Consider the following 27,322-nt stretch of genomic DNA (forward strand, 5'->3'; position numbering starts at 1 on the left):
AACAACCGACACGTATTCCTCATAAAAAATTTAGTCGAAAATGTTAAGAGCAAAATATTGAGGGGTCAATAGTTTTTAAATGGTGAGCATTTGAAAATATCCAACCACAGAGCGTGATGTTCGCGCTGTCAAGGGCGGGCGCGGGAGTGTCCCAGTCACGTACGACCTAGTTGGACATCACCAATCATAGCGGCCGATGCTTAGAGTATTTCCGTTGGTTTGGTTAGATTAGATTACGTGATTGGTGATGTCCGATTGGGTCTGTGCGCAACTGAGCCTCACCCAAAATTAGCTCAACATCAAAATTCCGGCGGGTCCCGATAGCGCACATCCTGATAGCACACAAACCACTCACAATGGCAGATGTCTAGAGATTTTCCGTAGGTAGGGTTAGATAAGTCAAGATGATTGGTTGGTGGGCTATCGGGATGTGCGCTATCGGAACCTTCCCCATTAATTCCAGTGCTAATACAAAGTGTATTTATTTTAATAATACTGTAAAATTAGGTAGTATGTCATTTACATAGGAAAATTTTTCAGACAGCAAATTTTGCAAACAGCAATTTTTCAGAAAAAAACCGAATTTTTTCTAGCTTCTCTCCAAGAGGTTTGTTCATATATCACATGCTCCATTATACTCCTACTCCATCGCGCTCTAATACGTTTGCAAATATATTGGAGCGCATTGGTGTGAGTAAGAGATATGTTTAAGCACGACGCGAACAAACCTAAAGTTAAAACCGTTTTTAAAGAAAGTGCACCGATGCAGAATAGAGGTTTACAACCACGTGACGAACACTCCGACACGACATGAACGACAGTGCGGTCGCGCGATAGGAACTTTGCTCATTTACTAGTAGTATGTTTCGATTGCTCGGCTGCGATCGGTGAATTTTGTTGAGTCTTTCTCGGGAGTGAATTGTTCTCGGCGAATGCACCATCGTTGAGATTTGTGTGAGAAGCGCAGCGCGTCTCTTATGAGCGTCGTAGTGCGTCGTAGTGAAAACGACACGCGACGCGAATCATGGCAAAAGATGAGGCGGATGACGTGCTGCCAGACAAGGATGCGGCGAAGGGATTCTACGCCAAGTACGAGCCTAAGGAGATCCTGGGCAGGTGCGTTGCTCCGCGTTGTATTCGGACAAATCACGTTTGCCAATGTTATTATTAATTGTTGACTCGCGTTTTTACAGTGCCTCTCTTCTATTCATATATTGTGCATTTTCGCGTGACACCAGCGATCGCCGTAAACATCGTTTGCAATGGATCACCTTTCAAGTTGATGATGATATTACATAATTAAAACAAATTTCGACAAGTTCTCGCACAAATCGCAAATATCAGAGTTATCTCGGCGGATTGGGATTAACGTTATTCATATATTTTTTTTTTACATTAACACTACTCCAGCCGTTTGTTTTCTGTTCCTGAACTCCCTGAATTAGTGTGCACTTAAAATGAAAAAGATATATATTTGAAGGTTAGCGAAAGCAAGAAGGGATGTTCCAGTGCAGTCTAGTGCAGGAATAGAAAACAAGCCTCAGGTGAAAATTCACTCACATAGTTAAAGATTTTTTTACATTTTTCTGTTTTCTGTTTCTTCTGTACTTTTACGTTTCTTTTTTTATGAATTGCAAGATGTTAGAGTAACTGAACAAATATATTACATGTTATTTTAGCCGTTACTTGCTGCTATATTTTTCTTTTTTTAATACTATTCCAAGTAAAAATTCACTCGCAATTAATTTTTTTATTCTTGTTAATATCTATCGATCATTTAGCTGCTTTTTTGTAGCTTGCAAAGTATTAGACTAACTGAATTCTAGGACTGAATTAATACAGTTTTAATGTACAAAAATCTTATTAACGTTATCTTAACTTTGCTACTCATATTTTTCTTATATTAATACTTTCTGGAAGATTTACACACAATTAAGACTCTTTATACATTTTTAAATATAAATTAATAATATTTTGTACCCCAAAAGCTATATTGTACGAATATTGTATTATTTAGTAATAGCATCACGTATTGATGAAAATTTTGAATAATTGTGCTAGATGATACGTTAGAACAAAGCAGTTTTGTCAAAATAAAATTTCTAAATAGTAAGTATTTGTCAACAATTGGATATATCTAAATTTGAGATATAAATATTTTACAAAGTAAACTTACTAATATAACATATAAATATTATTTTAATCTTAGAATGTTATTCGAATTTTTCTTACGTTAACGTTGCTCTGGACAAAGATTTACAAAACTAATCTTTTATTTATAAAATGAAGATTTTGAGTCCCCCATTAAAAATTGATCAATCTATTGAAATTTCTTGTAACTTTTAAAAGTTTCCTACTCCTTATCTACTTTACAAAAAAAATCATAGTAGAGATTTTTGTGTGATAGGATCGAAACTATTAGTTTCCCTATGAACAGCACAAACTCATTTCTGTGTCAAACTCCAGTGACTTCATTTTGTATGTTCACAACATTGCTGTTTTGTGTTATTAAAATTTTTGTAGCTTAAAATAACACTTAATAAGATTTTATTTACATTAAAATAGTGTCAGTTCAGTTATTTTAACCTTCCAGCTTACACAATAGAAATAAAGGGTAATTTTTTAATCCTCACAATGTGAAAATCTGCATCTTATTTATATAAACTGAAATATTTTGAGTCAGGCCATTGTTTCGTGTATTAAAAGTGGTTAAAAAAATCTAAAAATTTATAGGTATTAGGCACATGAAAATAATTTTCAATAAGAGACAAAAAGTAAAATTTTTTATTTTGTTACAAACATGTTTTCTATTCATGGAAAAGTTTTAATAAAATATTGTACTCATTGTACTTAAGATATTGAAGATTGTAATTGATTATTATATTATAATTGCTTATCGCGGGCAACACAACAAAATCAAATTTTTTTTATCAATTTTATTGCAATAGTTACATCTGTCTTTTCTTCAACTTCTATTGTTATTATTGTAATTTTGGTTTTTTGATGCTTAAAATTGCACAAAAATATATCCATAATGATTTTTTAAGTTTTTCTAAGTGCTTTTTTAAATGTTCTGTTATAATCTGCTTTGCAGATGAAGATCAGTGACATTCAAGCTTTTTATAAAATAATATCTATATCCATCCATATTTATTTTCAATCATATAAAGCATTGCTGTTAACGACTCCTTGATCAAGCATACCAAAGGAAAGCCTCATAGTCCATCACATTGTTTGTCTAAATATCAAGTAGGATTTATACAAAGAATCAAAAGTATTGGTCCCACTTTTTATACTATTATAACAGGAAACCTCTTTCTAGATTTCAAGTATTTAGATCTGTTTTCTCCTATTATTTTTCTTGCTTATAATGTGACTCAATGCCTCAACCCTGCTCTGCCAGTTTATTTTTCTAAAATAAGTGATTGTTTTTAGAAAAATAATTTTTGAATAAAAACAGATATTCAGGTATTAATTTAAAATGAAAATAGAATATTTTTATATTTATTTTTGCAAAATTTTTATTTTTCACAAAACATTGACATTGTGTACTGTGCTACATGTATTATTATGTGGAATTAGCACTTGAATGAAAATTTACTCACAGTAGTGTTCCAAGATTAATAATCTTCATGAAATATTTCAGGGGAATATCTTCCACTGTGAGGAGATGCATAGAGAAAGAGACGGGAAGAGAGTACGCGGCTAAAATTATAGACATCAGCAATGAAACGAACGAGGATGGGCATACTATGAAAGATGCTACACTGCAAGAAGTACAGATACTTCGTAGAGTAGCTGGACATCCGTATATCAGTAAGCTTGCTTTACTCATTTTTACGAATATATTACAAAACAAAAAACTTGTTAATTTATTTTAAAAGAAATATAGCTATATAAAATCATATTATTTCTTTTCATTTTTCATTTTCAGTTGAGTTGCATGATGTTTTTGAATCTAGTACATTTATATTCTTAATTTTTGAATTATGCAAGAATGGAGAGTTGTTTGATTATCTTACATCGGTTGTGACACTTTCTGAAAAGAAGACGCGTTATATTATGAGACAAGTATTTGAGGGAGTCCAGCACATACACAATCAAGGAATAGTGCACAGAGATTTAAAACCCGAGAATATATTACTTGACGATAATTTAAATGTAAAGATAACGGACTTTGGATTTGCCAGAATATTGAAGCCTACAGAAAAATTGGAAGGTCTGTCAATTAATTTTTTTTACTTTTATATATATTCCAAGTTTTAAAAATTAAATTTTTAATTTTTTATATATTTTACAGATCTTTGTGGTACACCTGGCTATCTAGCACCAGAAGTATTAAAGTGTAGTATGTTTGAAAATATGGAAGGTTACGGATTTGAAGTTGACATGTAAGATTTCTTCAACAAAAGTACATGCTAATTCATAGAAATATATATTAAAAAGTTAACTTAATTAAATTTTTTAACTTAATTATATTTCTTTAGTCCAAAATTTATGTATTTCAGTTATATATGTACTTGAACATCAATTGTGAAGTGCAATGGAAATTTACTTAAATATATAAACATTTGAATTGAAGAAATTTAATTAAAACTTGAAAATTTTAGGACTAGTTTCACAATCTCTGGTTAACTTAATCGATTGATTTTTCTATTGATCAAGAAACGTGTTTGTCATTAAATAGGATTGATGAGAATCATAATACTTAATTGATCGATTATGTTAACCGGAAGTTGTGAAACTAGTTCTTAGTCAAGAACATTTTAAAATGAAAAGAAAAAGTGTAATTAATTTGATCGTATCATTTTCGTGTAAAATTATCTTACACGAAAATATATTTTGTAACTCTTCTTCGCTTTTTTTTTTAGCTAGAAAACTTGAAATATATATTGCAGTTTTTTACGAAATACAATTCTATTATATTTTCCATTTTCGTTTATGATGTAACAGATGGGCTTGTGGCGTGATTATGTTTACGCTATTAGTTGGCTGTCCTCCATTTTGGCATCGAAAGCAAATGGTTATGCTTAGAAACATAATGGAAGGAAATTATTCATTCACCTCTCCCGAATGGACTGATATAACAGGTAAATTGTAATTGATAAAAATTGTAATTACAAAGAAAGAATTGAATTTTTAGGTAATTAAATATGTGAGTATATGTTTTATAATCTTTATTTCAGAGGCTCCGAAAGATTTGATAAGAAAGTTGCTGGTTGTTGAACCTAGAAGAAGAATTTCTATAAAGGACGCACTGGAACATTCGTTCTTCCATACAGTTGTAAGTATTTACTACTGAACATGTTAAAGTAAACGTTAGCATTTATAACTTTCAATTTAAGATAAAAATAAAACATAAAGATAATAAAATAAACTTTAAAGATCTTTTTAAATAACTAATACATATTTTATGCATATATTTTACTGCAAAATTATGACATCTCGCTATTAATTTGTCTCGCTTTATTATTTTTTCTGCTCACCCCATTTCAAAATATACTTACACCCATCTAAATATGGGATATCTAAGAATTATAACACATACAGCAAAGAAAATACATAAAATATATCATAATGATGTAATATGGGGTTTATGGACAAGTATATGGTGTATATGAAATTATTAATTTTCTGTTTCATTTTTTGTTTTTATTTTTACAATAAATTATTTACAATAATTTATTTTTACAATAAATAAAATATGGAATTAGATTACCGCGTTTAATAGATTATCATATATATACTTATAAAGTACAAGTTATTGACTTTACAGCTGTGGGATCAAGACATCGCTCCTCTAAAACGTTCTCTGTCATCTAATTCGCGACGTCTGAGTAGAATATCTCAATTAGCTTTGGTAATTAATTAGTTTTCTTTTTATTTTGTCCGGTACCTATGTTTACTTTCCATTATCATTATAAAATTTACTGATTATTATAATATTTTTTATATTTACTGTTATTAATAAATTAAATTTGTTTTTACGTAACAATTAACATTTATTTTTGTAACAATTTAATTAATGAGAAACGACACACTAATCGAAAGCAGTTCTTAGTGCTCAACATTTTTCTATTGGAATTTTAACTATGGCCGCCTCAATAAAGATATTCCACGTCTGTGTTCATATTACACACTCATATCACTCATCACATTGAGTGTATAGTGTGAACATAGACGTGTGGAAAATTCTTATTGAGGCTGCTATATTGGACACAAGTTAAAATCCCAATGTAAATTTACAAACATTTACAAGATTCTTCAAACTTCGCGCCGAATTATTTTTAAGTGCAGTGGAAATGGCTAAGACACTCTTCCTGGATAGTTGCAGAATCCAAGTTCAAACCGAGGTAATATTTTTCGAAATAATTTCTTTACAGTTTTTCGGGATTAGGGGTTATATAATAGAGATGTAAAAAAATAATTAAATATACTAGCAATTTAACTTCGTGATATTACATTTAAGGTCCTTCTTTAAAAAATCTGTGTGTTAAGTCAGAAAAAATAATTCGAAGTATAATGCGCAGTTTGAAGATGTTTGTAAATTTACATAGAAAAATGTTGAGCATTAAGAACTGCTTTCGACCGGTATGCTGTTTTTCGTTAAATTGTTACACTTCCCGGTCATATTAGGATTATTTGTATTTATTTTGTTTTTTAGTCGTCATTTATTGATTATATTAAAATCATAAACAAGATTAGTAACATTAATGTTTGAAAATTAATTGAGGAGGCAAACTAAACTATTTGCATATCTAATTAATTGAGCTTGTGTGTGTGTTTACATTTGCATACGCGTATATAATTATCTGATGTACTTATTTCATACAAAAATTCATTAACAATATTAAGAACGTGTGTTTAGCTATGTACATGTTTGATATTAATTTTTTTTGGTAGTCTAAGTGTTGAGTATTGTATTCAATTACATAGTATTACAGCTTTATCTTTTATTATATTTAGCGAATAATATTCTTTGTTTGACATATGTATATATAAAATGTTAATTTAGAAAGTTTGTTACTTTTTGTTGAATAACCAGTACATTTTTATCATATATAACTTTTTATTCGTTACACAGGAACTGAAAGCGAAATCGTTCAATGCGAGGAAGAGATTCCAGTTGGCAATTATTTGCGTGAGAGCTGTTATTCGTATTAAACGACTTCACATCACACCTGAACCGCTTTCGACCCAAGTAGCTTGTACGGACCCATATAGAATAAAAATTCTGCGAAAGGTAAATCGCTCTATATGATAGAAAAATTGTCGGTATTTAAACAATTTAAATAATGTGTAAATATGGTTAATAAAATGAACAAATAGTTGGATGCCAGTATAAAATCTCTTTAATTCCACATTTAAAACATACGGAACGACATTTAGATTCTAAATGTCGTCCCATATGTCGGAGTCTCCTTTTCAGCACGCATATAATTTTACATTAGATGGGAGAGATACACAATGATGATTATTCAGTAATTTAAGTTAAGACACAAATATAAGAACAAATCATATTTACAAGTCATTTTACATATAACATTATTTTTTCTTTTTAAAAATAAGTCGAAACAGTCGTTCCGTATTTTTTGAATGTGGAATTAAAGAGATTATATTTATATTGACATCCAATTGTTTGCTAGTTTTATTGGCTTTATTAACACATTTAATTTGTTTAAATTCCTACAAATTGGTTCACTGTCAGTATTAATTATTAGTATTTGTATTACTTATTATTGTTTCGCCTTTAAATATATGGATCTCTCTGAAATATAAAATAACTCCTAATAAATTTAAAATTAGTAAGTGCGTCTGTTTGACTCCCATTCTTAAAGTAAGTAGGTGAGAATAACAAGAGCTTGCGGCTCCGGAGCCAGCATGATAAACAAATACAGCTCTGAATGCCAAGCAAGTAAATTCTCGCACAGATGCGGATCCAAATTTGCAGTAAACGTAACAATTTTACGAATTATTTGTGAAAAATGTTATTTTTGTTAAACGTCCCCTTAAAAGATTTGTTGTAAAAGAGTTTGTAAGGAGCGTGTGAAACTAGAATGGTTTTTATTTCCCAACTTTTAAATTTTTTCCGTGACATCCCCCAAAATGATTTCATTTTACAAAAATTAATCTCTCAAATTTCAGCTCGACTAGAATCCATGTCTCCGGTTCCTTGAATATTTGAGTTCCCTTACATTAAAATTTTAACTTTGATTTTTAAAGCATATTTTTCGCTAAAATTGGACTAGAGCACTTTTCTTCTTTTTAATATGTCTTGCTTTTCTGTATAGTTTGAGACTTTGTATATCTTTAAACAATTAGATAAATTGTTAATGGCTAAAATAAAAATAAATAGTTCTTACATTTTCTGATTATTTGAGGTGGTATAATTAACCCATGGACTAAAAAAGTGGCATTAGTATATTTAGGAGACAAAATTAATTTCAAATGTGATAAATTTCACATGTTTTTATTAATAAAGTAAGTTTTTACATTTAATATTATATAGTAATTAATAATTACATTATAAACGTAATCGTTAGTCAATGGCATCACCTTAAATAGTTCCAAGTCACTTCCCATACAGAATGAAACTTGTAGTAATATTCTAAAAATAATGTGAAAAATGCTTTGTTTTATGGATAGTGACTTGGAATTATTTGAAGTTGTGCCAGTGTAAAAATTGTGTTTATAATATAATTATTCATTATATATTACATACAGGGATGGAAAGTTACTTGTAACGAAGTTACAGTTAAAGTTACTTTTTTGGTAACTGTAACATAACTTTGTTATTTTTTTCCATCTGTAACTATAACTTATTTTAGTTATATTTTTTTAGTAACTAGTAACTAAATTAATCTAGTTGCTTTTATAGTTACTTTACATATTTCTAACTTATTTGTCAATTTAGGCCACATTCGGAAATATTACCTGAGTGCCATCATGTATAATTTTATTTTTGTTTAACATTTGGTGAACAACAAGAATAAAATGATATATGCGGGCACTCAGGTGATGTTTCCAAACGTAGCCTTAATGTGATTGATTAGATTTAAAGGTAAGATCGAATCGTAATCATGCTACTTAGCCAATTGTTAGTGACCAAGTGTAATTGAATAAATGTTTAGCATCGGTGATTCTGTAGTAACACTACTGACAATGAGAGAGAGTCTTCATGATGAGACAATTAAATATTAAATTCTTTTAAAAATAAATATAAATTTTTATTAAAATTCTAAAATTATATTCCTTCTCTGTGGCTTTACCACAGAATCATTGTGTGTGTGCGCGCGCGCGTGCGTGTGTGCGTGCGTGCGCGTGTGTGTGTGTGTGTGCGCGCGTGCGTGTGTGTGTGTGTGTGTGTGTGCGCGTGCGCGCGCGCGTGTGTGTATAATGATAAGAATATTTTTACTAAGAATATTTTTCATCATTGTTTGCAGGTGATCGATGGTTGTGCGTTTCGTGTTTATGGGCATTGGGTGAAGAAAGGAGAGGGCCAGAATCGAGCGGCACTTTTCGAAAATACTCCAAAAACGGAATTGAAGAACCTATATGTTAGTAATTTAAATAGATAACTATTACTTTGCTAAACCATTTTAGTTAAATTTACTGGCATCAGAATCTCGATGAGCCTAATGAAACATATATCAGACAGATGTAATTCTAAAATATTCGAAAACAGAATTTTTTTTTAGATTGAACTATAGTGGATATTAGTCTGATCAGATTTTTACTTAAACTTATATATAAGGTTTTCTCTCTGTAATACCTTTCATATAATTTATTAGTATATTGATTGAAATTAGAATAGGAAAAAAATTTTGAAGTATACAGAATTTTCTGATATTTTTAAATATATTACAAGTTTTACAATATATTGTTACAATATATATTGTTATCACATATGACAACGAAGTAAAGTAAATTATTTTATTAAAGATTATTTAAATCTTTGTTCTCTATTCAAAATGAAACATGATATATTTAATTATATAAAAGATATAATTCTATAGCTATGATACTTTGTGACATACTTATTACGTAATGCAGAATGTATACGTAATGTTAACATGATTTATTTTGCAGAATGTAAAAATATTCCAGGTTACAACTACGTGTAAAAATACGTTTTCAGAAATTAAGGCTCCTGAGTACTCGTCGCGGCCATATTGAAGTCGTGATGTCAGAAGCGAAAAATAGCGTATAATGACACGTAATTTTGTCCGACCATTTCCATTTGTAAATAAAGCCAATTTGGATAAAACACTAATCAGATGGCTTTGAAACACTTCTAAATATCGACCGAGACTATCCTTTTTCCGCCTAACAATCAATAAATAGTCGTAAAAAGCATGTAAAGTGAAGCTATTAAAACAGGAAAACACACGGTTAAGTTAAAGTTTCCGACGTGCCATTTGTGAATAAAGACAATTTGGATAAAACAGACTAATCAGATGGCTTTAAAACACTTCTAAATATCGGTTAAGACTATCCTTTTTTTCGCCTAGCAGTCAGTAAATAGTCGTAAAAAGCACGTAAAGTGACGCCTATTCAGACAGGAAAACACACGGATAGCTATTGAAAGAAGTGAAAAATGTGCTTTTATGTATAAAATTCAAAGAAACTTTACTCGCGGTCCATTTTTACGAATTTGGCAAATATGAGACAAGTCATATTTTCACAATAAAACACATAATAACAAAATGACATGCACGACAACATCTCATCGTCAAACTGTCACGTTTCACGTCTATTAGTTCTAATTTTGTCCGCGACGGAATGTCGCTACCGTCAATACGGAGTTCTCGGCTGAGGAGTTAGGAGCCTTAACTTCTAGATTAATTTTTATTAGAGGACATACTACTTTATGTAAAATCTAGTCACAATTTTTGTACAAATAAACTGGTCTTAAAACACACATGTAAATTGTTTCTGTAAGAAATACGCAAATCAAACAAAACTTATTTTTAGAATTTGTAGAAAATCAATTTAATTTAGTTGTTTTTAAATTTGTTTTACAAGATTTTTTTGTAAGTATAGTTGCCATCACATGTTATTTCTGTAATTTACATTATTTTATCTGCTCTTCATGTAGTTAGACTATTATATCATGCTTGAAATAGCTGTATAATTAAACTTTAGAGAGGGGAAAAGAATGCAACATAAAATGTATAAAAAATTTAACCACAAAGAACGAATCTATATTATCTACGTATTTGTGTTTCTTTCGATTTGTCATTCTTCCCTAAATCGATTAATATCATCGGCCAATTAATAAATATTTACAAAGAATTTGAGAAAAAATGTGCATGACGAGGTGCATGACTACACAGAAAAATAAACATTTTTATTTTGAGAATATCTTTATTCTTGAAATAATGTTAAAACGAGATTATATAAAGAATGTTATATAATTTATTAAAGAAAAATATTTTCGTTATTCAATAGTAATTTTCATTAATTGAGAGAAAAAAATATCAAATAAAGAAAATATCTGTAAAAATTAGAATTTTTTAATATTTAATATTATTATCAATATAATCATATTGTGCTCTTTAAATGACTATTGTAGCATTGAAATGGAAATACAAAAAATATTTTGCTGGAATTTAAAACTGTTAATTTTTGTAAAAAATATTAAATTATATACTATAAGCAAGAAGTCAAATTTCTTATATGTATATACAATGATTGTACGATCAACAGAATTTGAGAAAATCTTTAATTTGATACCAATATTTTCGATACCGTTAGGTATACAAAAAACCTTATTTTCAAAATTATTTCAATATTAAATACTGAAATGAGATTTTGTTAAACAGACGTAAACTTGTTTACATGAAACATTTGTATAATTTCATCAAGGAAATATGTTTTTATTAAGGAGAAAAATAACAAACGATATCTTTAAACCATGAATAAGAATATTTTAAAACTGTTATTATCAATTATTCATATTGCGCTCATTAAATAACTATTACAACATTGAAATAAAAATATAATTTGCTGAAATTTAAGATTATCAAATTCTTGAAAGAAGATTAAATTATTTATAAACAAGATAATATACATATTAAGTAGAACATCAATTTTAACCCACTCCAGACACCGCTAAATTTCACTAGTAGTAAACATTATTGGTTGCTAAGAGAACGATATTTTTTTTACGTTTTGTGTTCAAAAAAATCTCAAAAAATTCTGATATACTCTTTCAACATTTAAGCGTATGATTTTAATTATTTAATCAAAGAGAGTTTTCTTACTAGTTTTGTACGTGTTCGAATTTGAGGCCGAATAATTCTAAATAGAAAAATTGTTGGGATTTCGAAAGACTCACGGTGTCTGTAAAGGGTTAATTTAATATTATTTTTTCTGCGTATAGCATAATGATCTGTCTTGCGAATGACTGCGACATTTCGCGTTTCTCTGATTTAAACTTGACTTTTCATGTGTATTATCATAATTTTAACCCTACCCTGTCACCTTTATTTTTGATTATCTTTCTTGCCATCCATGGGTCTGTGGAACCCTGTAACTTTGTCACGCTGTATCTTGTAACAGAAAACATTTTTTAAATTTATAATATGTGAAATCTATACTTTAGAGTTAAAGGCGATAAACGAGATCCGAATCAAAAATATTTTACTCTGAAGTCATTACAATTGTTTAAAAGAATTGTATTACAAATATTACAAATGATAATTACTTTGAAAAAATAGAAAATCTCAAATTTTTTAATTTTACAAAAGCAAAAAAACCAGTGGGATTTTTAGTTTACAACAAATCAGGATTTTACAATTATACATAAACAAAATTTGAGCAATATAAAATGGTGGATAAAGAATGTAATAAATATTATTGTATATATAATTAAAGAGCACGGATCTCGAAGAGAGTCCCGGAAATTTCAGTGTTTGCATACATTTATGCAAAAAGTAAAAAAATATTACAATACACGTAATAATGTGTACTTATTACTCTAAAATTATTTTTTTTAATTCTACAATTTTATGCACTTTTATAAAATCTGGAACCCAGTAAATATGTATTTAATAAAAAAAATAAAGGAATATTCAGAACGCTGAAAACTTGAGTTAGGCATGGATACCAGGTATGTATTTTAAAATTTTATGCACTCCCGTGTTGAGAATAATGCAAAAAAGTAGGGTTGACGATTTCATCCAAATCTATGGATATTCGAGTATCTGGATAGTGATATTATCCGGATTCTATATCCAAATATTTCGGATAGAATATGAAGATCCGGATATCCGAATCAATCCGGATTATTGTTTTTCATCTTATCTAAAAAATATTCGCTTCAATCGGATATTTAATCTCGGATCTATCTCTATCTCGGATATCCAAATATCTGGATAAACAGATAATTGTCAACCCTACAAAAAAGAATACCTCTGCTTATAACTATATTACAGTTTTTTTAAAATCTCAACCCAAGTCTTCAAATTATATTATAAAAAAAATTATAGCAATGTAAAAAATGGCACAGAGTATGCTTAAAGTTTTTTCGAACCTCAATCCAAATCTTCAAATTATATCGTAAAGGTTATAGCAATGTAAAAAAAATGGTACAAGATACGGTTTTTTTTTTCGAACCTCAAATCCAAGTCTTCAAATTATATTATAAAAGTTATAGCATTGTAAAAAATTGCACAGGATGCGACGTACTCATAGACGACGAGTTAGAGTTAAGCATCATTGAATCTCTCGTCTTAAGAAGACAAAAAGAAATGTCTATTGTATTTTTCCTGAGTACAGCAGAAATAAATCTTTTCGTAACACCCTACTTCTTTCATATGCAAGAGACAATGATCGTTAAACAGAAGATGTAAGTTTTAAACTTGATACTAATGATTGATACTGGTCCTTCTATGTGCTCTGTTCCCAGCAGCCGCGGTCATCTCGCAGCCTCTCACGACCTCGTGGGCGCGTGGCGCGCGCGCGCACTGGCGAAAGTAAACAATAGAGCGTAGCTCCGTGTCCGTCCGGCAGACGGTAGAGTAAGCGGCAACATCGCGAGCGGCGGGCGGGCGCGCGCGCGCGCGCGCGGCGTCGATCCATGTGACAGAGAAGGAACGTAACAAAAGGTGGCGGAGGGTGACGCCGCTGCCGCCGCGATCGGAGGCGAGTGTTTGCCCGGGCGAGCCGGGTGTCGGATGTGCTCCGCGCTCTCGTCCGCGTTCTCTCGCGTTCCCCGCGTACGTGCCTGGCTGCTCGTACGCCCTCGCAACGTGTCGCGCGACGTACAAAGAGGGAGAGGAGCGCAGCAGTGTTCGTGTCGTGTCGTGTCGCGTTCGCCAAGAGGTTCGAGAAGGTAAAACGGTCGGCCGCGAGACGCGAGTGCGCGAATTCCTCCGCTGATTCGCACCGCAGTGGCGACGACGAGACGACAACGATGACGATGATGACGATGACGATAACGATAACCGATCGACGGCGCGAGTGAACGACTCTCTCTCGCGAAGGGCAGGCGCTCCACGACAAACGTCTCACACGCCCAGCGGGACTGCTGCGTCACATGGGTCGCGCTCATTCGTCGATACAGCCGGGTGACGTCACGAGCCGCGCGACTATTGGCCCACACCGCCCGGACACGTGAATCGTGGCCGAGCAAGCATGGCAGTTTGATGCGCAGTGGTTTTCAGCACTTGTAAAATGCCACCGCCACGCGCCAGATCGATCAGGTTATAACCCGCGTTTCGCCGCGCGCTCCGAAACGGTCGGCACGTCGCGCGGTCGCGCCTCGCGATCGGCGGGCATTCCTCACGCGCGTCGGCCTCTGTGTCGCTCCTCGTCGTCGGCCGCATCCTCGTGGCGGAATCCTTACGACGGATCGGGGGCAGCTAGCCCGATTATAACACAGGCTCACATACACAGCGCGCGCGCGCGCGCGCGCACGCTGACAGGATCGCCGATCACGTTTTCAACGGCGGAGTGACTTTTGGCGGCGGGGGACTGAGAAACCGAGCAAGCGACACGATTGCCTGCTCAACGCGCTTCGTAGTGTCGTGTATACCTCGCCAGCGTGTCTGTGCACTGGGACGTCACGCAACTCGGATCGCAACGTGTTTCAACCTGTAAGTTTTGGCGGATGTATCAGCCCTTTCTACCTTTTATTTTTTTTCCTTCTATCTCTATTTATCCCCGTAGACCGTACCTTTCTCTCTCGCTCGAACCACCACGCCCGTTCAAGAGAAAGAGCGACAGGGACGGTGCGGGAGGAAGCGGGCACGCGCGCGCGAGAGAGAGAAAGACAGTGAGAGAGAGAAAGAGAGCAAGCGACGGAACGCGAGCGCGGGCGAGCCTCGGTGAACCATTATCTCCGTTACTAGCGCCTATTTAATTAACATGTGTATAGAGATGGTTGCGTGGCGTGTTTTCCATGCCATAATAGAGGTGGCCAATGGCGCGACGTCGGCTCGGTAACGTCACGGGCCGCGAGCCTCGTGATTGGCCGGCATTGCGTGCATCGTCGACCGCTCTAACGTGCGTGTTGCGCTTTGTCAATTTTTAGAGCTCGCCACGCTCCTTCGAATTTTCGCGAGAACGTACGCCGCTTGGACGAGCTGACTGCCGTTAGTGCACGTCGTCCCGTCTACCGTTGTCGGTTGTCGCATGTCGCTGCTGCTGCTGCTGCTGTTGACGACGATGGCGACGGCACCTCCGCTGGCTGGCTAATCGCCGCGCTGCTCCGCTCCGATCCGCGCGTCCGCTCTCCCTCCTTCCACTATTTTCGCGTGCCGACCCCGCGCGCCTCTCCCGCGGAGAATGCGAGCGCGACCGCGCGTCGCCGACGTCGTCCGCTTTCGCGATTCCGTCCGTTGAGATATGTATACCTCGCTTTTAAATCGGCACACTGAATCTTACAAGCTTTATTCCATTTCTAATGGCCTTTCTATTTTTTTTTTAACAGCTTATTTTGTTCGCGACAAATATAGTTTTGACTCTCGATGAACCGTACACGTATGTTTTTAGGAATTATTTTCCGTCTCCCTCTTATGTCCATGAGATTCTTTGCACAGTAAAGTGTCTCCGCGCGGTACCGTTGTTCGCACGAGGGACATACATTCGTTTTATTTTTGTAATGCGAGGATTGTACGATTTCATGCGCCGATACGACGTAACCGCGTGCATTCTCGTGGCCGTTTCGCGCACGCAAACGGCCACGTAACGAGACGCCACTGCCGGTCTCCCCTTTCTTTTTTTTCCACCACGCACGCTCGTGCGGCGGCGGGGGAACGAGGCGATCCGCGCGAGAGCGTTGCTACGTTTGCACGATCCCGTGAATTGTCGATTTCCGATCGGCCGCGCGATATCAAGAGCTCGTGCACCTTATCCTGAGAGAGGCCTTTATAATTTTCCAATTAATGGAGAGGCTCTTTGCCTCGGTAGATTTATATAAAGTTCCACAAGAATTTAACTATTTCGAGATAGAAAGATCGAATAACGAAACGTGAAAATCTGTTCAGGAAAGAACAGGTTTATACGCCGAGGCTGTGCTTTGTGTAGATTTGTCTGGGATTTGAATGGGAGGAGGGAGGTATTTTATTACAAATTTCATTTTGTTAACTTTCAGTGTCCACACTAGATCAGCGTAACCCAGGCCTATTTTCAAAGTTTTTTTTATTTTTTACTTATTGCAAAATATTTTTTTGTGCTACAACCTTTCTGACACCAAAAAATTCTTTTTTTTTTCAATCTCTAAATGATCAATTTAAAAGAAAATTAATATTATTATATATAACCCGAAATATAATCACACAATATTCCTACAATATTATACGAATATTATTAAAATAATATTAGAATAATATTCCGAGAATATTCTCAATATTATTTTAATATTATGGGAATATTGTATTAATATTATATGTCCATTTTTATTTGATATTCGTGGTTTTACTTTTTATTTGATATTCGTGGATATTACTTTAATATCCGTAGAATATTATGAAAATGTTCCGTGAATATTACTGTGGTCAAAAATTAATTATGCATAAAATATTCATAAATTTTATAATTATTTCATTTAAAAGTTATAATATTCTCAATAATTAAAATATTGAAGTAAATATTATTGACTTCTCATAGAATATTAATATAATATTATCAGGAGTGGACATACATATAACCATCTTTTATTAATATTTTAGGAATATTATTCAACAAAAGAAACTTTTTTTGAAGTGTGGGCACTGAGGGATAATTGTTAATATTACGGGAGATTTTTTTTTTGAAAGGATAAAAATACTATAGATCTTTTTATATCTTCCCCCTTGGAAATTTCTCTAAGCTTATTAACTCTGAAAAAATCCCGTGATAATAACAAAACTCAAATTTGGAGTAATGCCCAATCTGACAACTCTGGTCTCGTGTGCTTTGATAATATATCGGAAGTCGATGCGTTTGAAAAGCTGACTTCTTAAGTGTCCGATCTATATCTAAATTCTCAAGTGTCCAATCTATCTCGAAGCATCCTCGCCGTTTTCGAGCAGCCTGCCCGACTCGGCTCCAGCGAGCCGAGCCGGCAGCACGAGCTCGGGGATACGTGCCGTCCGTTCTGCGCTGCAGGAAAAAAAAAGAGCCGCCGACGCGCCTGCGCGATGCGCTCTGTCCAATGCGCTGTTGCAACAGCGACGACGTGTGAGTGGGTGGTTAGGAATTGTGGGGGAACGGTGGGGAAAGGCTTCCCGCGCGACCGCATTACGTCACGCATGTACGTCACGTGACGTACGTCGTAGACACACCGGTCATGTCCGCGACGTCCACGACACCCTCTAGATAAGCCCGATAACGTCGATTAGTCCGCCGAGCTCCAAACAAAACGTGGTAAATTGCGTCGAGATTTTCCCTCTCGGTCGCTCTCCTTTCATTTTTCTCTTGACTTTGGCAAAAGAGAAAGAGACACTACGTGACCGTAATCTTTCCTGTTTTCCACTACCTTGCGAAAAGTTATCGCCTAAATATTTAAGATTACAATTAACGAGAAGACTTTTAAACGCCTTTGAAATAAATCGTCACTTTTATCTGATACGAGTAATGCTTGTTTATTAATGATTCGTTTCTCCTTTGCACGCAGGCTTGTCACCCGCGTCGAGCAGCACAGCGGCAGCGTAGGAGGGGCGAGGGCAGGGGGGTCGGGCGTCGGGCTTGCGACTCGTTCCTGTCGATTCATCGCCGGCGTCCGGACCCGACGGCGGCTGCGGCCGCGGCTGCGACGCCGGCGGTTCGATGCGACGGAATCAGGACGATCATTTGGCGGCTGTTTGTGAATACAGAGACTCAACGGAACAGCAACAACAACAACAACAACAACAACAAACACAGCACCAGCACAGCCGCCATCGTCATCATCATCAGCAGCAGCGCGTACCCCACCCCTCTACGCCCGTCGGGATAGAACAGCAAACCGGCCGCAGGATGAGCCTGGAAACGTTACTGCAAGCGGCCTACTATGTCGAACAGGAAGAAAAGAAGCGGGAGCGCCTGGCGAGCACCTCGTCCTCCTCCTCCTCCTGCGATCAGCACTCGTTTGCGCCTGCGCCGACCCACTCCAATCACACTTATGCCTCTAGCGAGCCACGTGGTGAGTACCACGCGCCGCTTCTCCGGCGCGACCTTTTATGACGAGATGCAATGGCGTTACATTGCGTCGCGGTCATAAAAATGATTTTGATCTCACCAACTCCGATCAAGTTGATCAGGTCTGTTTGCATTAATGTAGATTATTTTTTTAATTTGGTTCAATTTATTTTCTATCTTTTTTCAATTCTTACAACAAAAAAGATGGAAAATAAGGTTAAACCAAGTTAAGCTACATTGGTGTAAACGCCTATTAAATTATGAGTTGTTAACTGCAAAACTTCAAACGGATAATATTTTATTTTTTTATCCATTTTCTAATTTATATTTACTTATACGTTGTGTGAGATGTGAAACATTTTATTAATAATGAAGTAATTTTTTAATTGAAAATACAATATAATAATTATGAAATAGATTAGGAATAATCAGTTTTAAGTTTTGCAGTTGGTAATTCATAAATTTTATTGTTCAAACGAGAGAAACGAAGAGAGACTTCATCGGAGTTGATCAGTCTTTGTATGTAGAGTTGCTTATATAATGCATTGATCGTCACGTCATTCGTGTAAAAATCATTTTAGTGTAAAATATAATACTGTAACATGAAATTTGAAATTTCATTTTTTTCCTCATTCGTCAAATATAAATTCCAATGTCGGAAATGAGAAGGATTGTGTATGAAATGACGTGAAAGACGTGGTCAATGCGTTAAAATTCTTTTAATCGCGTTGTTTTTCCTCGCAAACATAGATAACGATGTGAGTGCCATATGCGTTTTCGCTGCGCCATTGCATTATCAAGCGCGACAATTGGTTATATATTTTTCTGTGCCACGGTAATAGTCTCGTGGATGTAGTGAGTAATCTGCCGATAACAATAACGCTTCTTTTTAAACGCGCAGAAATATCGATCGAATTATTACGCGACAAATTTTCAACGTTTCAAGATGCACTGTTGTGTCTGCAACGTATTATCTTTATCTTTCCCCGATAATAAGACAGAGAAGTTTTAACAGTCGCATGTAAACGAAATATACGCAAGCAACGCGTTCGATTAAAGTTGTGTTGGTGCTCAAGCAGGCTCGTGTACTCTGTTATCAAATGTCTGTGAATAAGAATCACAATGTGGAAGGTAACGCATTACCCTTGTCTCTTTGATTAGATTAGATAGAGAAATCGATGGCATCGATAAAAGGAATTGTACAACTGCGAAACTGTGCAACATTTCGAGAGACATCTATATGATCTTCTGAATAATAGAATTTTTAGTTCTTCAGATATATAATAAATATGTATATGAGAGAGAGAGAGAGTTGTCTTTTTGAAATGATAAACTTTTCATACGTGCGATTCAGTTTTTGGTGATATTTTTGTTCCAAAGTTCAGTTATAACAGTTTTATCGCGAAATATTGGCAAAGTCGATTCAATTAGAGGAAATAATAAATATATTTTCTTAATCTACTCCTCTCCCCCTCCCCCTTTCGTCTCACTCTATCTCGCTTTCTCTACATTTCACATATAACTTGACGAAAACAATAACACATACGTTGACAGTCTGCTTTGAGTGAGAAGCACTGGTACACGCAGTTGCATGTGAGGACCACGCGTTCACCGCCTCCAAATTAGGTATGATTTACCTCGTGACAGTGTTTCTCAACCGTGATAAACGTAGGGAGAAAGTAACGAGGACGAACCCAGCACGTTGAACGATGTGCCGATCTACCTTGGCCTTGCATTACTTCTGTTCTTGGAGGCGTTCTCTATTTTTTTCCTATTTATCTTTCACAAAATAAAGATGTACAAAATGGTATAAATTACGTATTTTTGCGACTTATATTAGCTTCGCCCGCAAATTATTCATTGCTTATAATTTAAGCGTTTGTGAACAAGAAACTTTATTAGCGTCGTATTTTTTCGATTGTTATTATATTCTCTTAAATTGACTTAATTAGCCGTAAAAAAAAACTGTCCAAATATAGAGTCACTATGCCAATCACTGAACAATTGCCAGTAAATGACTAAGAAAAATGTTAACATAAGACTTTGAAATAATAAATTGCATATTAATATTTCTTAGATCTATTTTTCATACAGATTTGATTAATATCATTTTTTACTTGAAAATGTAATTGTTCTTATTTGTTCGTTGACTGGTTCAATGACCCTACGCAAAACGTGATGACGCGCGTTAAATTGTCGCTTTCTCTCTCCGTCTCTCTCCATCTTATCTTTTAAGTTTCGCGAAACGTTACAATTTTAACAAGCAAATGACAGTTTGAAGATTTCTCGCAAAACATGATTTACGACAAGGAAAACACCACTTCGTTATCCTACAACGATAATAATATCGTGAGTACTATCACGCGACATATATGCGTCTTGCCATTTTAACGTTAATCCCGTGTTACGAGATGCGGTCGTTAGTAAGTCGTGCTTATTACACTTCTCCCCCAAGAGCACCGAGGACGGTGGAATTTTCCCTTTCTCGTCATGTTGTAGCTAGACACGCGCGAAAGTGCATCGTGGATAAAGGTGAGTATTTACAGGGGTTACGAGGGGAGACAAAGAAAACGAGATATGTGAGAGGGGAGAGCAGACTTTAGGTTTACTGCTGTGATGACGGAGAGGGGAGCAGCGCAAGAAGCGCAAAGGATTCGACTGATTCGCCGTGCGCTTCGCATCTTTCTGCTTGCGGCGAAATCAACGTGCGCGCGCGTTCGAACCACTTGCATGTGGAGTAATGGAGGGGGGTGGGGAGAAAGAGGGCGAGAGTGGAGTTACGAGCGGCGCGGGAGGGAGAAACCTCGGAGGGTGGCGGAAGTCAGGCGACTCAGATGGAGGGAGGGGATAGACGGAGAAGTGCCGTAGGTATCCGACGAGGTCGAAGTCACGAGTACGTGTGGTGGAAAAGCGGCGCGAAACTCAGGGGCAAAGAGGAGAACTGATGGTGACCGTAGAGACGATGCAACGATGCAATGGTAGAGAGGGGGGATAGGGGTAGCGCTATAGTAGTGGCAGCGATGGACAGTGGTGGGAGTTAACCCGGGATCGCGCGCGTGTTCGGTCGCTACACGAGGGCAAGATAGGGAGAGGGGGGACGATCCGGTCACTGACTCTGAAACTACGGTGCGGTGGCTACTCGCGCTTCATTCATGAGCGCGCCATCTACTCGTGCGCGCAGCTGTTATGTGCGCTCTCTCTTTCTTTCTGCCTCCTCCCCCCCCTCTCTTCACTTTTTTTAATCTTTCAATAATATCGTGTAGATGACCCTGGAAGAGATTATTTGTCTATTAAAGTTAACAAAGCATAATCGACAAATCTGATGTATTTGTACTATTTGTATTTTGAATTATAAATATACAAGTTTGGTTAGTAAAACCTTTAGATGAAAAATTTTGCTATCTACTCGTGCGCGCACGCGCGCGCGCACTTCTGGCTGTAATGCGGATGATTTAAACGCCCTAATTCGCTCTCTATCTTCATGCATCCGGTCTGTTATCCTGGTGCGCGTGCTGCGCTGGTACTACGGTGCATGATTATACCTGATGTAACAAGCAACGTGTGTTAAACGACCATTTAAGACCATCTATCGTGCACGCAGCTGAAGGATGCAGTTCCACTTTATAACGTCGTAATGCAACTGTCTTCTTCCATATTTTATACCGTGTTAGGCAAATGCTGTCTCTATGAGAGAGAGAAATTATACAATTTCCGACGTCACCCTCAGTTCGTTTCGTTTATGTCTAATGAAAGACATGCAGTTAAATCTTAAATCCAAATGGATATTTGATTTCAAAAATGTTTTTATTACACATGTAATGGTCGGTCGTGAAACATTCATATAAATCAAGTTAAAATTATATATATATATATTTTTTTAAATGAGATTATTAAATTTTTTATTTAAATAGAGTTATACAGATCTCATCACGTTGACATAATATAAATACATACTTGGGTGCGCATAGTTTGAAAAAAGAATTTGAAAGAATCGATAAGCTAATTGTAAGTACTAGATTACTACAAAATAGATAGTTAATATGATGATCAGTCTCATGTATCAATTTCATTTTTACATAAATAAATAGCACAGTCGATGTAACTGCGATTGAAATAATCTCTAGAAAATTTCATTTTACGATAGTAAATTTTCCACTGTGTACATGTGTGTATATGTGAGACAGCGAATAACAGAAGGAAAGTAGTATGGGAACACGCAGTCAACAACGAACGATGAACACGCGGACAAATCGGCCGCTGGAATACGCATGCGCGTCCCCGGCTAAATCCCCACCCGGCGGTGACGGCCGCGTGGCGTCCTGATCAATTGCGGCGTTGCCAGTTTCTGCGCGGCTGTACAGGGGCGGCGGGCGAAGCGAATTGAAGCGAGACAGAGCTGCTTCGGCAAGTTGAACGCCTTCCCACCCTCGTGCCTGTTACACGCTCGTGCGGCCCCTACCAGCTTGATCACAGCTCCCACTCGTCGCGTTGTCCGGACCTTTCTAGGGGATTCTCCTCACCTAGCCCCCCAATCTAACACGTGGAGATACGCTTCTTTCAATTTTTCATGCTTTATCGACCTGTGGATTCACCGGTCGTCTCTATGGCGTGAAATGCTCTCACAAAAATCTGGGATAGATAGGGAGAGACGAAACACGTAAAAATACGTACGAGAAGATGCGCCCCCTACGCTTGTACGTTTGTGCGTATTTTCGCATCGATCCTTATCATCGGAAGGGAAAGAGAAAAACACTCTCATATAAAGGAAATTTAAACAATACAAATTTAACTTGCAATAAACAACCGTCCTTATTTTTTTTTTATCTCCATCAGGATTGAACAGCAGGTTTATGTTTATAAATTTGTATAAAATGTCAATTTATGCCATTTGAAGCTTTAGCTTTAATATTTAGCTTTAGCTTTAATAGAGTACATTATTAGAATTAATTCTGATTAATGAAACTTGACTGATCACTTTTAACGATATAATTTATCTTGACGCTGAAATTATAAGCATTGAGCATGAGCTCATGAATGAGCTCATGAAAAAGCATCTATATCGTTCCTGTTAATAATCATAGCATAAATTATGTTTGTGGAATCTAATGACAATTGGTAAAATTGAAAACAAATTTTTTTTAATTAAGTAATATGATTTTAGCATAAATACAAAACGTTTTCTATATTATAAATGTTATGTCTGACTTTGACCTTATCTAATTATCATCAGAAACGTGTAGTAATTATATTCGACAAAATATGACTAGAGTTAATTAACACATGATCACTCAGCAAGCCAAGATTTAGGCCAGTATTCACAGTTGTTACTGATTTTAAGACCGCCTTGAGTAATGTGTGCCTCAAGATGCTAATGCAGCTCTCTGATTGGTTAATGACATTTTGAGATGATACTTAAGACATAAATATAAGAATCAATTATGAATACCGATCTTAGTGGAAACAAATTGCATAATATATTGTACAGTTATGAGCTAAAAGGTTGCAACATATTTTCTTCGATGGTTTTTGGAATGTAAACTTGCTCATCGATCGGCAAATGTAATTGATTGGATCCACAGGTAAGAACCAATTACGTTCGCCGTTTGATGAGCAAGTCTACATTCCAAAAACCATCGAAAAAAATGTGTTGCAACCTTTTAGCTCACGACTGTACAAACCCTTAATATAGCCTCCAGACGGTCAGCAATATTGCAAGATCAAATAATTGTATAATAATATTGAGATTTAAAAATCGTTTAAATTGAATGAGAAATAGTAATATTACAATATCTAATCGACAATCAATTTAATAATAATGATGCTAACAAACATGTAGTATAACAATGCCAACAAGAAACCTCTTACACTCCATTTATTGCAAAGAATTTGTTGCGAAAAATAATATCTCAACCAACAATCGAATCTAAAATCCCTCGACTTTCTGAGACGAGTGTCTTTTATATAAAATACATAAGTTTTAATTTAATACTAATGTTTGATATTTTGATATTCTGTAATTTTTTAATTATGTTATATTATTGAAATACAATATATAACAAATAAACAATTTCTGTGTTCTCAGGTGCCAAATGTAAAAGAGAACGCACAGAGTCAGACGATCTCTTTTGTGAAGAGAAGATGTTGATCATCGATGGTGAGTATATCTCGTATTGTTAAATATTCAAAACAGCAATGTAAATTGAAGATGATAAGGGATGTTAAAAAATTAATTATTTTGAGGTACATAAAACATACGACAACATAAAGTAGATTGTTATACATCAGAATTTTTTCTTGGAAAAAATGCGACTTGAAAAGTATTGAAAGTCATGAAGGCACATTTCAGAGATAAGAATTATTAATTTTTGTTTTATCAAAAATTTGAAAAAACAATTACATAATCGCATTGAAAAGAGTCTTACACAATTTAAACATATTTTAAATGATTTTTCTGTTATTTTTTAAATATGCATCTTTTTTACATTTTTTAAATTTTTGATCCGCCATATTTGGTCAGCCATTTTGAATTTTGAGTTTTTCACCTCAAATTTGAATTCTATGACTTCAAGAATCTATAGATACGTTTCAGGAAAATGAGTTACAAAAAAATGTATGTGACCATGAACGGTGTTAATGCTATCAGAAAAACAAAATTTGATAGTAAAAGAGATCAATGCCGCTCAACGAGTTAATGTCGAGCTTTCCAAAATTCCCAAAATACATATTTAGATCTCCCCATCGTGTTAATAAAATTTGGTTAAATTTTAGTGAGATTTAACTAAATTTTTTACTAATTTTTACTAAACTTTACTAAATTCAAGTAAAATTATTCGAGATCCATGTTGTCTTACGACTGCCATGATTTTTGAGGATAAGAGAAAATTCTCTGCGTGTGGAGATCGCTGCAGTGCCCTAGATAGTATGCGCGCGACCGGATTCGGAATTATCTCGAGTGCCGACGTGTCACGTCGCTACGGAAGAGGTCCTTCGCGCGATAAGGACAGAGTGATCGCGTCGAGCGGCGACTGGAGGCGATTCTCGCGAAGACGTGGATGTCACTGTCGCGAAATGAGTAGGAGGGGAGTCGTCGCGCCGTTCGCGCCGCCGCCGCCGCCGCCGCCGCCTCCGCTGCCTCCGCTGCCTCCGCTGTCACCGTTACCGCCACCACTGCTGTCTGGCGAGAAGGGAGGCACGAGGACGTCATCCTCGGGCTGGAGGCGGCGGCACACAAGTTTAGATTTCAGTCGGTGCCCGCGACTCACGCGCGGTACGAGTTTCCCTCGATCGCCGACGATCGACCCGGTCGTGATCGTCGAACCTGGAACGGAGTCGCGAACAGCTGACTGGCGCTCGGACATCGCCAATCGCCAATTCATAAAGTGGCGCAAAAAGTGCGAGATCGGTCAGGCCAGTTTCTCTGGTTGCGCAAATCTCCCTCCGCAAATTGCAAAAATCCTTCCTCGAGTCCCGTTCCACATAGAACAATCTAATGCGTAGGATGTTCGACTGATGCAACGCTTGACCTCGACATGGGCCTCGCAGTTTTTATCGGGAAAGTCGCGTTGAAAGATGCTCGTTCGCGGATCATCCCCGAGGAATGAGGTGGACGAGCGACGGTGCGACCCTCGAAATCGCTCGAGCGGCCTTGCCGCTCCGCGGCGAACGGGTTTCGAAAGTTCAGGTTTTTCCTAGCGCGCCAGCGGCTTCGCCGTTGCTAGCCCTCACCGTGCCCTCCCTTCTCCGTCGCGGTCGCCGTCGTGACCGTAGTCGTCACCGTCACCATCGGGCGACGTCGGACCTCTCTCCGCGTCATACGTCTCGCATTCCCGTGACAGTTTCTCCGCGCGGCTTTCTCGTTCAGGTCCTGGACGAATTTGCTCGACGCGAGTCGGCAGTGACAGCGTTATCGGTCGTCGCGAAGCCTAACGATTCAGCGACGACGACGACGACGTTCGATGTCGCTTGCGATAGTAACGAGGAGACGGATGTAACGTCCGGTCGATCGATTTTCTCTGGAGCGAAAGCTTGAACGAGGAGTAGCTTAAACGGAAGTTCGTGCGCGGCTCAGAGAAGATGGGTGTTCTTCTGCTGCCGGATGGTATCACGTCGCAATCGGTAATGCAATCGCGCGCGAGCCTGAACGCCGTCGTCGACGTCGTCGCCGAGACGAACAACAACGTGAACGGCCTGACGGACGCGAATAACCCACCGTCGCCGGCGGCGCCGACGCAGGTCGTCGGTATAATCGACATCGTCAACGGCGTTGAACCGCCACCGCCGCCTCCGCCGCGGCCGCCGTCGTCACTGTTGCCGCCGCACAGTAGCGATTGGACGCCACCCCCGCCGAAGAAAAAATGGATACGCCACTACCTGCTTGGTGAGGTCCTCCCCACGTGCGTTTCCGGAAATGTTCCATTCAAGTGCCGCCCGAGTGCGTGCCGACGAGCGAGTCTCTCTCCCTCGTCCCTTTTCGTCAATGGTCTTTATGAAATTATGTCCGATTGTACTAATGCGGATTCATTTTAGTCTTGGTTTAACTTGCGTTTTTTATCAGTTTCTAATTTTTAGGACTAGAAAAAGATAAAAAATAAGTTAATGCAAAATTAAAGTTAATCTACAGAAAAAAAGTTTCTGATAATGACTATAATTTAATGGCACAATAATTATGGTTAGAAACTCCATTTTTATAGTTATTACTGCTAGGATTTTAGTAACG

General features: G+C 36.6%; 2 protein-coding genes across 5 annotated transcripts in view; both read left to right on the forward strand.

The window, feature by feature from the left end:
* The first annotated feature begins 790 nt into the window (after positions 1 to 790).
* On the forward strand, positions 791 to 10,273 carry LOC105203941 (phosphorylase b kinase gamma catalytic chain, skeletal muscle/heart isoform). 4 transcript variants are annotated; one of them, XM_039448890.1, is made up of 10 exons: positions 791 to 1,116; positions 1,481 to 1,544; positions 3,647 to 3,816; positions 3,935 to 4,219; positions 4,301 to 4,391; positions 4,954 to 5,090; positions 5,187 to 5,284; positions 5,777 to 5,860; positions 7,085 to 7,243; positions 9,444 to 10,273. In XM_039448890.1, exons 3-10 carry the CDS (start codon positions 3,753 to 3,755, stop codon positions 9,576 to 9,578), a joined length of 1,053 nt encoding a protein of 350 aa, XP_039304824.1. In that variant the 5' UTR covers positions 791 to 1,116; positions 1,481 to 1,544; positions 3,647 to 3,752; the 3' UTR covers positions 9,579 to 10,273. The 4 variants fall into 4 exon arrangements, 3 of the variants coding, with proteins under 3 accessions (XP_039304824.1, XP_011171176.1, XP_011171179.1); XR_851189.3 differs by lacking the exon at positions 1,481 to 1,544 and adding an exon at positions 6,329 to 6,353 and having other exon boundaries at positions 1,025 to 1,116; XM_011172874.3 differs by lacking the exon at positions 1,481 to 1,544 and having other exon boundaries at positions 1,025 to 1,116.
* Positions 10,274 to 14,089: 3,816 nt separating this feature from the next.
* LOC105203940 (max-binding protein MNT) overlaps positions 14,090 to 27,322 on the forward strand; it is a 60,291-nt gene continuing 47,058 nt past the window's right edge. Inside the window, 3 exon segments of the mRNA XM_011172872.3 lie at positions 14,090 to 15,101; positions 18,104 to 18,610; positions 24,689 to 24,760. Of these exon segments, the coding sequence (XP_011171174.2) occupies positions 18,256 to 18,610; positions 24,689 to 24,760 (427 nt within the window). The 5' untranslated portion in view covers positions 14,090 to 15,101; positions 18,104 to 18,255.

Source organism: Solenopsis invicta, chromosome 5, assembly GCF_016802725.1.
Source record: "Solenopsis invicta isolate M01_SB chromosome 5, UNIL_Sinv_3.0, whole genome shotgun sequence".
Lineage (NCBI taxonomy): Eukaryota > Metazoa > Arthropoda > Insecta > Hymenoptera > Formicidae > Solenopsis > Solenopsis invicta.

What these genes read in the sequence shown, in the direction of transcription:
- LOC105203941 (XM_011172874.3), top strand. Translation starts at nt 1,025, where the DNA reads ATGGCAAAAGATGAGGCGGATGACGTGCTGCCAGACAAGGATGCGGCG. An exon ending in TACGGATTTGAAGTTGACAT is followed by an intron (nt 4,392 to 4,953) that starts GTAAGATTTCTT and finishes ATGATGTAACAG; the next exon opens with ATGGGCTTGTGGCGTGATTA. An exon ending in CGAATGGACTGATATAACAG is followed by an intron (nt 5,091 to 5,186) that starts GTAAATTGTAAT and finishes TCTTTATTTCAG; the next exon opens with AGGCTCCGAAAGATTTGATA.